General features: G+C 49.0%; 1 protein-coding gene across 1 annotated transcript in view; it reads left to right on the top strand.

The window, feature by feature from the left end:
- sptbn5 (spectrin beta, non-erythrocytic 5) overlaps nt 1-13,574 on the top strand; it is a 288,791-nt gene that overhangs the window by 143,320 nt on the left and 131,897 nt on the right. Inside the window, exons 33-35 of the mRNA XM_033026595.1 lie at nt 791-970; nt 3,133-3,336; nt 6,092-6,241. Of these exons, the coding sequence (XP_032882486.1) occupies nt 791-970; nt 3,133-3,336; nt 6,092-6,241 (534 nt within the window). The remainder of the gene's footprint in view (nt 1-790; nt 971-3,132; nt 3,337-6,091; nt 6,242-13,574) is intronic.

The raw sequence follows: 13,574 nt of genomic DNA, 5'->3' as shown, positions 1-13,574 counted from the left end.
AATGGGAGGGGGAGTTAAAGTGTCCAGCAGATAGTGTGATTCAGAGATAGCATCATGATATAAGGTCATAAATTCATGTGATAGGAGCAGAATTAGGCCATTCAGCCCATCAAGTCCTCTCCGCCATTCAATCATGGCTCATCTATCTCTCCCTCCTAACCCCATTCTCCTGCCTTCTCCCCATAACCTCTGACACCCGTACTAATCAAGAATCTATCTATCTATCTCTACTTTAAAAATATCCATTGAAGACCTCAACAGCCTTCTTTGACAAAGTATTCCACAGATTCACCACCCTCTGACTAAGGAAATTCCTCCTCATCTCCTTCCTAAAGGAACGTCCTTTATTTCTGAGGCTGAAAACCTCTAGTCCTAGACTCTCCCACTAGTGGAAACATCCTCTCCACATCCACTCTATCCAGGCCTTTCACTATTCTGTGTGTTTCAATGAGGTCCCCCGCCCCTCATCCTTCTGAACTCCAGCGAGTACAGGCCCAGTGCCGACAAACGCTCATCATATGTTAACCCACTCATTGCTGGCACCATTCTTTTAAACTTCCTCTGGACCCTATCCAGAGCCAGCACATCCTTCCTCAGATATGAGGCCCAAAATTGCTCACAATACTCCAAATGCGGCCTGACCAGTGCCTTATAGAGCCTTAGCATTACATCCCTGTTTGTTGCATTCTAGCCCAGGTGAAATAAATGCTAGCATTTTGTTTGCCTTCTTTGCTACTGATTCGACTTGCAGATTAACTTTGTGGGACAACTATTTTCCTTGTGGTCTCAGTTGCAGGAGCTGGTGGATGTAGCAGACAGTGTGCTGCACAGGTGCACCATGCAGCAGAGTGCAGCCCTGCAGGCCCAGCAACAGGCAGTGGTTGAGAACTGGGAGAGTCTCAGGAGTAAAGTGGAGCAGCGAAGAGAACTTCTGGAGCAGGCCTGTAAAATCCAACAGTTCCTGGCGCTGGTGAGTATCTTTGGAAGGAAAATTGTGGAAACAGAAAATAGCAAGACTAGTGTTAATGTAGAACTTCTTCTTCTTGTGAATGAAACGTAAATAAACCAAAGGAATAGTTAGATCTCAAGCCAGGTGTTGAGCAGCCAGGTTGGTTGTCTCTCTTGGCGTCAATGTCTGCCAGGCCCTGACAGACACAGCTCCATTTGGTGGGTGGTAGAGAGGGCACCCAGAGATGACATGGTTGGCTGTCTGTTGTTCTGCTCCGCATTCACAGGCTGGGCTCTGGCGGAGGGAGCCCCCATCTCCACACGCTGGCATTGAAACGCCCAACTCCAGTACCAAGTCTGTTGAGCTTCACCCATGCTCCTCTGGGGAGGTCAGACCCTGGACAGCTTTTATCTGGTGAATGTAGAACCTTCAGCAACCCCGAGACATACTAAGGCAATGAAGAAGTTTGTAAAGAGGTGTTGTCACATTGGAAATACATTAACACAAAGGTGGCCATTTTGTATACATCAAAATAGGCTGCATGGTGGCGCTGCGGTAGAGTTGCTGCCTTGCAGTGCCAGAGCCCCAGGTCCCAGGTTCGACTCTGACTACGGGTGCTGTCTTCCCCGTGATCCGCATGGATTTTCTCCGAGTTCTTCTGTTTCCTCCCACACTCCTGATAGCCCTGTCCCACGGTACGAGTTCATTCCAAGAGCTCTCCCGAGTTTAAAAAAAATCAAACTCGTGGTGAGTACGGAGAATGAACGTAGCGTGTACGTCGGAGCTCGGGGACATTTCTAAGTAGCTTGTAACGCTAATGGCAGGTACTTGGGAAGACTCGCTAACGGCAGGTAAGCTCGGGAAGACTCGTGAAGATTTTTCAATATGTCCACGAGAGCCCCGAGTACCGACGAGCGGCCATTACCGTAAATCTCCGAGTTCGAATCAGGGCAAACTCGGGAGAGCTCTTGGAATGAACTCGTACTGTGGGATAGGGCTTCAAGACGTACAGGTTTGTAGGTTAATTGGCCTCGGTAAAGGTCGTAAATTGTCCCTAGTGTTTGTCGGGTAGAGTTAATGTGCGGGGATCGCTGGTCGGTGCGGACTTGGATCTCCAACTAAACCAAACTAAATCTTACAAACACCAATGCAATAATGGAGTTTAATGGCTATTGCTTGAAAGAGAAATGGCTGGGGCACAGGTCCATGTGGCCTATTCCTCTTGAAATAATATGAGATCCTTAAGGAATTGGGGGTGAAGAAAGGCTGAAATAGCAGAACTGTGGGTTAGAGCTCAAACACAGGGCAAATTGTATGGTGTTTCTAGGGTGGTCTGATGTACAGATAGCCAAATAACTGCTTTGTGATAAAATGAATTTACACACAATATGACAGTCATTTATATCTAAAAGTTATTTGAAGTTTAAGGTTAACAATTGTAATGGTTTTTGCTTCTATAAGGGAGATTTACAAAGCAAGTCTTTTACACAGAGGTAGACACAAAATGCTGGAGTAACTCAGCGGGACAGGCAGCATCTCTGGAGAGAAGAAATGGGTGACGTTTCGGGTCGAGACCCTTCTTTAGACAGGGTCAGGGGAGAGGGAGAGGGAGACACGGAGACAAGGAAGGGTAAGGTGTGAAAACGACAGATCAAAGCAGACGTTGATCAAGGGAATGGGGAATGGTTCACTGTTGGATGAGGGGAAGGTGACAACGAAGTATACAAACAGTAAAATTTAATCAGGAGGACAGTAGAACTAGTTGGAGAACTCGTGTGGGAGAGGGAGGGAAAGCAAGGGCTACTTGAAGTTGGAGAAGTCAATGTTCACACGACTGGGGTGTCAGCTGACCCAGCAAAATATGAGGTGCTGTTCCTCCAATTTGCGCTAGGCCTCACTCTGACAGTGGAGGAGGCCCAGGACAGTATGAGAATGGGAAAGGGAGTTAAAGTGTTTAGCAACACAGGGAGTGGGTGGGTGCCTAGCATACACTGCTGGGGAAGCAGCGGACGCAGATACGATGGCAACATTGCAGAGGCATTTGTAGAGCCACTGGGAAGATGCAGGCATCAAGATGGCAGCAGACATTGTGGGCTGAAGGGCCTGTCCCTGCGCTGTGCTGCTCCGTCCCCCACGTATTCACCCTCCCTGACCAAGCATATTCTGGCCTCTGCACCTCCTAGGTACGGGATTACTTCTCCTGGTCGGCTGGGTTGACAAGAGAGATGAAGCTGGAGGAAACGACCAGAGACAGCTCCACGACTGATTTAAAACTCAACCAACACCAGCAGATTCGGGCTGAAATCGATGCCAGGGAAGAGGTGTTCGGGCATTTGGTCAGCCTCGGCCACGAGATCCTGCAGCTGGAGCCATCAAACTCCAGAGAAGTGAGGACATTCTCCATTCCTGGTGCTTTCTCTTTTCTCCGGACTTCTTCACTTCCCGTCCGGAAATTCCCAAACTCTCTTTTAATGCTTCCATCCTTTCTTCTTTATTCTTTCTCCGTCACTTTTCCCCCAACTCGCTGCTTCCACCATGTCCTCCCTTCACTTTCCCACCCTCACCATCAAGGGCAGCATCATCAGGGACCCACACCATCCTGGCCACACACTCATCTCCCCGCTGCCTTCAGGTAGAAGGTACAGGAGCCTGAAATCTGCAACATCCAGGTTCAGGAATAGCTGCTTCCCCACAGCCATCAGGCTATTAAACTCAACTCAAACAAAACTCTGCACTTTAAGAACCTTTTGCACTTTATCTGCATATTTATATGTGTATATATATATATTCAATGGTATATGGACACACTGATCTGCTCTGTATTCATGCCTACTATATTCTGTTGTGCTGAAGCAAAGCAAGAATTTCATTGTCCTATCTGGGACACATGACATAAAACTCTCTTGAATCTTGAATCTTGCTTTGCCGTCCAATCGTTTAATATTGCCTCACCCACAAGCCTGATTGTTGAGTTTAGTTTTAGAGATACAGCGCGGAAACAGGCCCTTCTGCCGACCGAGTCCGCACCGACCAGCGATCCCCGCACATTAACACTATCGCACACACTCGGGACAATGTTTACATTGACACCAAGCCAATTAAACCTTGGTCTTTGGCGTGTGGGAGGAAACTGAAGATCTCGGAAGAAAACCCACGCCGGTCAGCAACTTGACCACTGTGCCGTCGATCTCTCAAATAGACCTTCTTTCTCTTTCCTTCCACCATTTATGGCCTCCCCAACCCTTCATATGCCTTCACTTCCCTCCCACCTCCTCCTGCCTCTCCTCACCTCTTCCCTCTGTCCTCTCCCACTAACCTCCTTGCCTCCCCTCTCTCGCCAGCCTCCCTCCTCTCCCCCACCTCCCCTCTCCATCTCCTCCTCTCTCTCATTTCTCGCCCATATTTTTTCCTCTCCCTCTCCCATTCACCTGCTCTTTAGTTGCTTTCCATTCTCTGCCCCCCCCCCTCAACCCATCTCTCCCACTCTCTCTCCATTTATCCTCCTCTTCCCCATCTCCTCCTCAATGCTCCCCCCATGCTTCCCTCTCTCCTGTCATCTTTCTCCCATCTCCACTGTACCCCTCACCTCCCCCTCTAGACTCCCCTCAATACCCCCTTATATCCCACCCGTCTCTTCCTCTCACCCCTGCCATATTTCCTTCTCCCCTCCCTCCCTCTCCCCCTCTACCTCCTCTCTCCCCCTTTCCCCCTCTCTCCACCTCTATCCTCAACTACCCCACACTGCCTCCCTACCCTTCTCGTTCCCCACTCACTTTTCCCCTGTCCCCCTCCCCTTCACTCCACCCCGCTTGCCCCCCTCTGCGCTCCTCCCTCCCCCTCCTCCCCTCTCTCCCTTCTCCTCCCCTCTCTCCCTTCTCTCTCCCCCTCTCTCCCCCTCTCTCCTCCTCCCCTCTCTGCCCTCCCTCCCCCTCCTCCCTCCCCACCTCCCCTTTATCCCCCACTCTTTCCCATTCTCCTCATACCCTCCCTCTCCCCCTCCCTACCCCACCCCCCCCCGTCACCTCCTTCTGTCCCCCGCTCCATTCTCCCCCTCCCCCTCTTTGTCCTCCCCTCTGCCCCACCTTCCACTCTCTCTCCCCCGCTCCCCCTCCCTCATCTCTCTCCTCCCCTTTCTTCTTCCCCCTCTCCCCCCCTCTATCCCTCTCCACTGTGTCACCTATCCCACTCTCCCTCACCCCTCCTCTAGCCTCCAACACCCACTCTTTCCCCTCTCTCCTCCCCTCTACCCCCCCCCCCCTCTCCCCCACACCCCACCTCTCCCACCCCTTCTCCTCCCCTCTACCCCACCCCTCTTTCTCCACCGACTCTCCCCCTCTCCCTTCTCTCTCCCCTTCTCACCTCTCCCCTCTCTCTTCCCACCGTCTCTCCCCCCGCTTTCTCCCCCAATCTCACCCCTCTCCCCCACTCTCTCCCCCTCTATCTTCGCCCCTCCCCACTTTCTTCTGCCCACCCTCCTCCCCTTTGTCCCCACTCTCTCCCCCTCACCCCCACTGCTCCCCCCTCTTCCCCTCCTCTCCCCCCCCCCCTCCTTGTCCGCTCTCTCTTTCCATCTCATGCACCCTACCCTCACCTTGCCCCGTCTTTTGCCCCTCTGCTTTCTCTCCCTCTTGTTTCCCACCTTCAATCCCTCCCCCTAATCGGAATTACGGGATGTCGTTCGTGCCCGAACGTGATGCTGATGTAAAAGATCATTAGGGGCGGCACGGTGGCACAGCGGTAGTGTTGCTACCTTACAGCGCTGGGTTCCATCCTGACAACAGGTGCTGTCTATGCGGAGTTTGTCCGTTCTTCCCGTGACCTGCGAGTGTTTTCTCTGGGAGCTTCCTCTCACACTCCAAAGACGTACAGGTCTGTAGGTTAAATGGTTTGGTATAAATGTAAATTGTCCATAGTGCGTGTAGGACAGTGCGCAGGGATCGCTGGTCGGTGCGGACTCGGTGGGCTGAAGGGCCTGTCTCCACGCTGTATCTCTAAACTAAACTAAAAAATAATTAGCCTTGATCTAACGAAATGAGAGAGCAAGAACGAGGATCTGAATGGCCCAAAGCTGGTTTTATTTCTTGTTTTGTCCAGCAGTCCCCTTGTGTTTGCGTCTAATCCTTCCTATTTCTTTCTCTCTAGGTCCAAGACAAGGTCGATAGTCTACAGAAGGAGAGGTCAGATCTGTACAGGCAGTGGGAGCACAAGAGGAGCTGGCTGGAGAAGATGTATCTGGAGCAGGTTTTCTTCAGGGATGTTGGCCACATGGAGAAGATCATGAATGGTCAGGAGGTGGGTGCGAAGCAGGATGTGGGAGTTACTATCCCTTTGCAGCCTCGTGTGATAGGAGCAGAATTAGGCCATTCGGCCCATCAAGTCTACTCCACCATTCAATCATGGCTGATCTATCTCTCCCTCCTAACCTCATTCTCCTGCCTTCTCCCCATAACCCCTGACACCAGCACAAATCAAGAATCTACAGTGTCTATCTCTGCCTTCATCTCTATCCACTGACTTGTCCTCCACAGCCTTCTGTGGCAATGAATACCACAGATTCACCACCCTCTGACTAAAGAAATTCCTCCTCATCTTCCTAAAGGAACGTCCTTCAATTCTGACACGGACGTGGCTAAAAATCTAATCGGAAAGGTTCAGACACTACTTGCAGCATTTTCCCACACAACTGCAGGAGATGCGTTTGCCCATTTTTGCCAGGGTAGCACAATGGCACAGCGGTAGAACTGCTGCCTCACAGCGCCAGAGACTCGGATCCTGTTTGCGGGTGTTGTCTGTATTGAGTTTGTACATTCTCCCTGTGACCTGCGTGGCTTTTCTCCGGGTCTTCCGGGTTCCTCCCACACTCCAAAGGCGGACGGGTTTGTAAGTTTAATTGGCTTCTGTAAATTGTCCCTAATGTGTTCCTTTTCTCTAGAGATGCCGTCTGACCCGTTGAGTTATTCCAGCATTTTGTGCAGGTCTTCAACCCTAATCGCCATCCTATCACAGAGATTCCCCTTGTTCTCTCCACCATTTTATCTCTCTTAACTTAACACACCGTGTTTTCCCACTTTTTCCAATTCTGATGAAACATCCTGGGCCTAAAACATTAACTCTTTCTTTCTTCAGAGATGCTGTCTGACCTGCTGAGTATTCCCAGCATTTTCTGTTATTAGAGTCTGAAGAAGGGTCTCATAGAAACATAGAAAATAGGTGCAGGAGGAGGCCATTCGGCCCTTCGAGGCAGCACCGCCATTCATTGTGATCATGGCTGATCGTCCCAATCAATAACCCGTGCCTGCCTTCTCCCCATATCCCTTGACTCCACTAGCCCCTAGAGCTCTATCTAACTCTCTCTTAAATCCATCCAGTGGTTTGGCCTCCACTGCCCTCTGTGGCAGGGAATTCCACAAATTCACAACTCTCTGGGTGAAAAGGTTTATTCTCACCTTGGTTTTAAATGGCCTCCCCTTTATTCTAAGACTGTGGCCCCTGGTTCTGCCCAACATTGGGAACATTTTTCCTGCATCTAGCTTGTTCAGTCCTTTTATAATTTGATATGTTTCTATAAGATATCCCCTCATCCTTCTAAACTCCAGTGAATACAAGCCTAGTCTTTTCAATCTTTCCTCATACGACAGTCCCGCCATCCCAGGAATCAATCTCATGAACCTAAGCTGCACTGCCTCAATCACAAGGATGTCCTTCCTCAAATTAGGAGACCAAAACTGAACACAATACTCCAGATGTGGTCTCACCAGAGCCCTATACAACTGCAGAAGAAAAGAGAACATGGAAACAGGCCCTGCGGCCAGACCTGCCTGTGTACAGTCTCGTTTATATGTTGGTAGACACAAAATGCTGGAGTAACTCAGCGGGTGAGGCAGCATCTCTGGAAAGAAGGAATAGGCGACGTTTCGGGTCGAGACCCTTCTTCAGACTGATGTCAGGGGAGGGGGCGGGACAAAGATAGAATGTAGGCGGAGACAGTGAGACTGGTGGGAGAACTGGGAAGGGGATGGAGAGAGAAAGCAAGGGCTATCTGAAGTTAGAGAAATCAATGTTCAGACCGCTGGGGTGTAAACTACCCAAGCAAAATATGAGGTGCTGTTCCTCCTATTTGCGCTGGGCCTCACTCTGACAATGGAGGAGACCCAGGACAGAAAGGTCAGATTGGGAATGGGAGGGGGAGTTGAAGTGCTGAGCCACCGGGAGATCAGGTAGGTTAAGACAGACTGAGCGGAGGTGTTCAACGAAACGATCGCCGAGCCTGCGCTTGGTCTCGCCGATGTAGAGCATCCTCCGATTCATTTATAAGTTGCTGTCTCTGGGTATGTACACTCTTTTACATCACATCTCTGCCTCAGTGAATTCACATTCATTTGACATTGCTGTCCGTGTGTGTACATTCATTTCTCTTATGTCTTTGCCTCTGAGTGCATGTGCTAGTATTACTTCAACCTCTCTGTGTGCACATGAGGACACTCTTTCATATCATCATTTTCTATAACATCAACATCTCTGGGTATGTACAGTCTTCTAGCTGGAGTAACTCACTAGGGTCAGGCAGCATCTCTGGAGAAAAGGAATAGGTGACGTTTCGGGTCGAGACCCTTCTTCGTGGACTGTTTTGCACCTCTTTCATTCATTTTTTCTATATCTCTCTACATCACCATCCATATCTCTCGTCTCCCTTTCCCCCAACTCAGTCTGAAGAAGGGTCTCGACCGGAAACGTCACCTATTCCTTCTCTCCAGAGATGCTGCCTGACCCGCTGAGTAATGCCCCTGTCCCACTTTGGAAACCTGAAAGGAAACCTCTGGAGACTTTGCGCCCAACCCAAGGTTTCCGTGCGGTTCCCGGAGGTTGCAGGTGGTTGCCGGAGGTTGCAGGTAGTGGAAGCAGGTAGGGAGACTGACTAAAACTGTCTTCGGTTTAAACCAGCATCTGCAGTTCCTCGCTGCACAAGTACTTCTTCTGTTTGGTTTTCATTCATTGCATCATGCCTCTGGGTGTCCCGCTCATTCCTTTGAATCACAGTGCTGTCTCCTGGGAGCATTTAAAACCCCTGTTTATTTAAATCTTTGTCAGTGTCATTGATATCACATGTGTACTTTCCTCTACATTGTTCTCTCCTGCGTTGGCATTCCCCCATTTATATTACATCACTGCTTTGTGCATACTCTGGCATTTGTATTATATTGTTTCTAGACGTGTTCAGCCTTGTTTATCTTGCATTACTGACGCTAGATATAATTTTACTTCGGAGTCACGTGAGTGACTACGTGAAGACCCCGTCCAGTATGCATGCATGTCATATCGTCTATCGCATTGCGTTACGACTGGCAGGGTGAACGTGATTCTCCTGCCAGCAACAGACCTGAGGTTAAATCTTCTTGCGGGAACCTCTACTTAGAGGTCCTGCTAAAAGTCCGGGGCTAAGTCGGGGCGGAGGGGAAACCCCAGTCTCGAACTTCAGGGAACCCCGGTCACGGGGAATCCCGCCCACGGACCTAGGCGATCGGAACCGCGGAATGCGGGTAGCGAGCGACGGCAATTTCACCTTTGAGCCGCTGGCAGTAGAACCAGCGGCTTCATATTGGTGGAGAACCCGCTCGGGAGATCGCGGGAAGCGGGGAGCGGACGGCGGTGGATTCACCTTCGAGCCGCTGGCGGTGGTGCCAGCGGCTTCATATTGGTGCTGGGGTCACCTGGACAGCCGCTCCGGAGACCGTGGAATACGGGGAGCGACCCGAGAACCGCTCCGTAGACTGCGGGATGCGAGGAGTGGACGGCAGTAAGTACTGTGCCGCTGGCAGTTAAACCAGCGGCTTCATATCCCCCCCCCCCCCCCCCCAGCAGGATACCCCCCCCCCGACTTTGTAAATTGCGGCTATCCCTATGATAGGGACCGCGGGGATATCCCGGCTGCAGTTACGGGGATACCCAGATCGGGGGGGGGGGGGGGGAAAGCCCCGACTGGAGAACACCGTGGAGAAGCCCTGTTATAAGGGACCACGGAGAAAAAGCTCGGGGGAGAAATAACCCGCAATGGAAGTGTTTCTACAAGGACCACAGAGGGACCCCAGCTGTAACAAACCACGACCACGAGACCAGGCTCGGGAGGAGCGTTGCCCTGCAGCAGAAGGTTTAAAAAGGACATGCAGGTAAATTCCTTACTCGAAGGTCGTTTTGTGCTATTTTGTGAGAATATGTTACAGGAATGGGCCGCATCCAGACTGACTGCGGAGGACCGCGGAACTGCGGGCAGTCAGCAGCTGTAAACTGCACCTGGATCGCTATTGATCAGCAGTCTCCGACCTGGCACCTGCACAGTCGGAATCGATACCTCAGACTGGTGGGAAAGCCAAGCAGAAGTCGGACAGGCCGAAGACTCGGACGAGTCAGGCTGTGAAGACTCACCGCCGGCAGGAGCATCTGTGATCGCATATCCCGCATGGAGCGGTTGATGGATCAGAAGCTCCAATGTGACATGCTCCGGAAAATGGAGCCTAGTCCTGGGACGCCCATGGCAGCACCTTATTGAGGGCTGCATAATGCATCTCCCTCGACAGAGGGGAGCATTAGGAGTCACTTCTGGGCTGACTCTGAAGACAGGGGTTTGGCTGAAGATACCACAAGTGTGCAGGGGGTGCAGGAACAACACAACCAGCAGCAGGAGCTCGACGAGTGGCCGTCGGGTTCAGGAAGGCCACATCATCACGCAAGACCTCACATCTTCGACGGCAGCACCCCTATGCACCCACCAGCAAACCACGATGAACTGAAGCTGGTGAACGCTTGAAGGCCGTACAACCAGGACAAAGGTCTTTTTTAGGCCACAGCCCAGAACGGCCTTCCTGGAAGATGCGCCAACCTCGTACTCGAGCTCTTCTACTTCCCAGGAGCAGATGTAAAATCATGCACACATGTTTGAGGCAGCTCCTGGTTGGGTTGCATAAGTCCTCCCATTCGGATAAAGGTATGGGAGGACTTATCGATGATGTCTCCTGTCACGGATACAAGTTGGTAATATTAAACTGGTTTGAATATTTACACTGGTTTGGGATAACACTAGATTAGTTTATACTGCACACAGGTATGGTTGGAGTTGCCTTTCAAGACAAGGCTCACAAGAATGGGATGTGAACTGATCATTGTCAACAGCCTCAACCCGCATGTGCAGTATAGACTTTTCTGAATAACTTCCATGTGATCATTTCCGCTCACAGGGTTGAAGATATTTGAAATTTAACTGGATGAGGCAACGATTCACTCAGTAGCGTTACAATGGGCTAACTCCAGTTTCCAGATTATTTACCAAATCACTACTATCAGTGCTTCGGCTGCACAGAGCTAACAAATAAGTAGCATGGCCAATCTGGATGATATTGAACATACTGTATTTTACTAAATTAGCCTTATGAGGCACATAGCTATATTTGAGGAATTGGTTCTCACCCGTCCAGTTAAATTTAAATTAAGTTGATACCAACTGAAACTATTGATTGTTGGGATACAATCATCCATTTATTGGTCTGGGATCAGCTCTGCGACAAAAAATTAAACCTCTGCTATTTTTAGCTGAAACAATCAAAGTCACAATGATGGACAGCTTTGCTCCACTAAAACCTCTTATCCGTAAATCTTCAGTCATTTCCAAACTGATGCTATTGCCCAAAGATGGGTAATTTACTAATACCATCTCTAGTTACGGAGGCAGATGGGATTAGCATGAGTTATCAAGTGTTCAGTCATGGTATCAACTGCCAATGGACACCAAGTGCATTCTGTGCATTAAAGGTGTGTGGATATGCATATACGGCATGCACAAGTCCAAGGTGATACACTTTGGTGGTGGTATATGTTAATCACAAAGGTACAAAAGTATCCGGTGATAGTTTTACCAAACCACATTTAGCACTGGTGTATTATTATGCAAAATCAATGACAACACAGAATGAATGTGTGATCACAAAGTATTTAATGACAATGTGGATTGATAGAACACTAACTATTGAGTTGCTTACATCCAGTTTCAATCAACAGTGAACGAGGCATACAGTGGCGAAGGGTGCATTCTCGCTACACTAGGAAGGAATGTTCTTTTATGTCTTCCTCCATTTGGCCTCAATAGACGGGTCTTCCAAAATTCAGCAAGATTCCCGCTTCCGGGTTTTCATAGGGCCTGCCTGGGTTATACACCTATGGCTCCTGCTGAGGCGAAGAATGAACATAAAACCTTACATGGTTAATTCCGGATAAAAAGATGCTGGTTCAGTTGTGATGTTGAAACCATCCTCTGCATGATATAATCAATTCATAGACTTACAGACTCTGAGAGATCGTTTCTGCGGCTCGGGTTGTCAAACCATAAGCGTTAAGAGTGCTCACTACAGATTGCAGGGATAGCACCAAATAGCAGCTATCTGCATAGGAGATGGGAAGCATTGTTTATGCTTCCTTACATTTAACTCGGCACGGATGACTGACACATAAAAATTCAGTTTTATGGGATTATAACATTAAGTTACTATTCCATTACTGTGCCTTAAATACCTCCTAATCATTTGGCTGATGAGTACATAAACCACTCTGTCCGGTCACCCTCTGATATCCAGAGAATTAAGGTATCGTCAACTTAAAACCTCCCAGGCTTAGGGACGCAGAGATATGGGTTGTTAACATTGTACTACGTCACTTCACCAATGGGCACCAGCAACATCCCTGCCCATGGTCATACTCACGTACTAGTGGTTACGCCATGGCACTGAGTACAGCGCTATGGGTCCAGTCATTGCTACACTGGATAGGATGATCATATCTGCGGGCTAAAATAACATGTTTTGTTTATGATTAATCAAACAGATTAGACGGACACAAGACCAAACTAGAGTTGTATATCCCATGGACATTGGGTTGCGTGTGATCACGCATTTACACCAGTATGTCAAGGTTCCTAAGAGCCTTATAGACTGACAGCAATATTATTAGTTACATAAAATCTTGTTAGAAGGAATCACTACAAACCTTCTCCAGATGGTTATATGGGTCTGGCATATACAGGAGTAATAATAATAATAATAAATTTTATTTAATGGGCGCCTTTCAGACATCTCAAGGACACCTTACATAGTAATCGGAATAAAAACATATAATCGGAATATAACAAGTAATAAAGACATCACAGAGACACAAATTAAAAACAGAATTCAATCCAAAAACAGAAAATCAAAAACACAGTGTGAAGAGTGTACATTGACATTGAGTCTCACTCCACCAGGACCGCTATACCTCAGCAGCAGGGATGGACCACATCCTAGCGGTTGCAGGATGGTCAAACTATTGATCTGTCCAAATATTCAGAATAAACCTATTGCCAGATCAGGGGTATTTGCCAACTCTATGTTAGGTATGGTTCATACTTCCTCCAGGTTGAGGGAGGTTACTATTGCCACTATTATTCATTAATAGCATCAACATGTCTATATCTATGTCATGTCTGAATGCATTCTTAATGTTCACTCATCATTGGCCTACTGATGCAGTGTATGACGCCTGGACTCAGTTCCACGGCATGAAATCACAGAGCTTTAAAATCTTCACATAGTCACTCACGTGACTCCAA

The sequence above is a fragment of the Amblyraja radiata genome, chromosome 9, assembly GCF_010909765.2.
Source record: "Amblyraja radiata isolate CabotCenter1 chromosome 9, sAmbRad1.1.pri, whole genome shotgun sequence".
NCBI classification, from domain to species: domain Eukaryota; kingdom Metazoa; phylum Chordata; class Chondrichthyes; order Rajiformes; family Rajidae; genus Amblyraja; species Amblyraja radiata.
The sequence above is the reverse complement of the archived record's forward strand: the minus strand, read 5'-3'. Positions and strand labels throughout refer to the sequence as shown.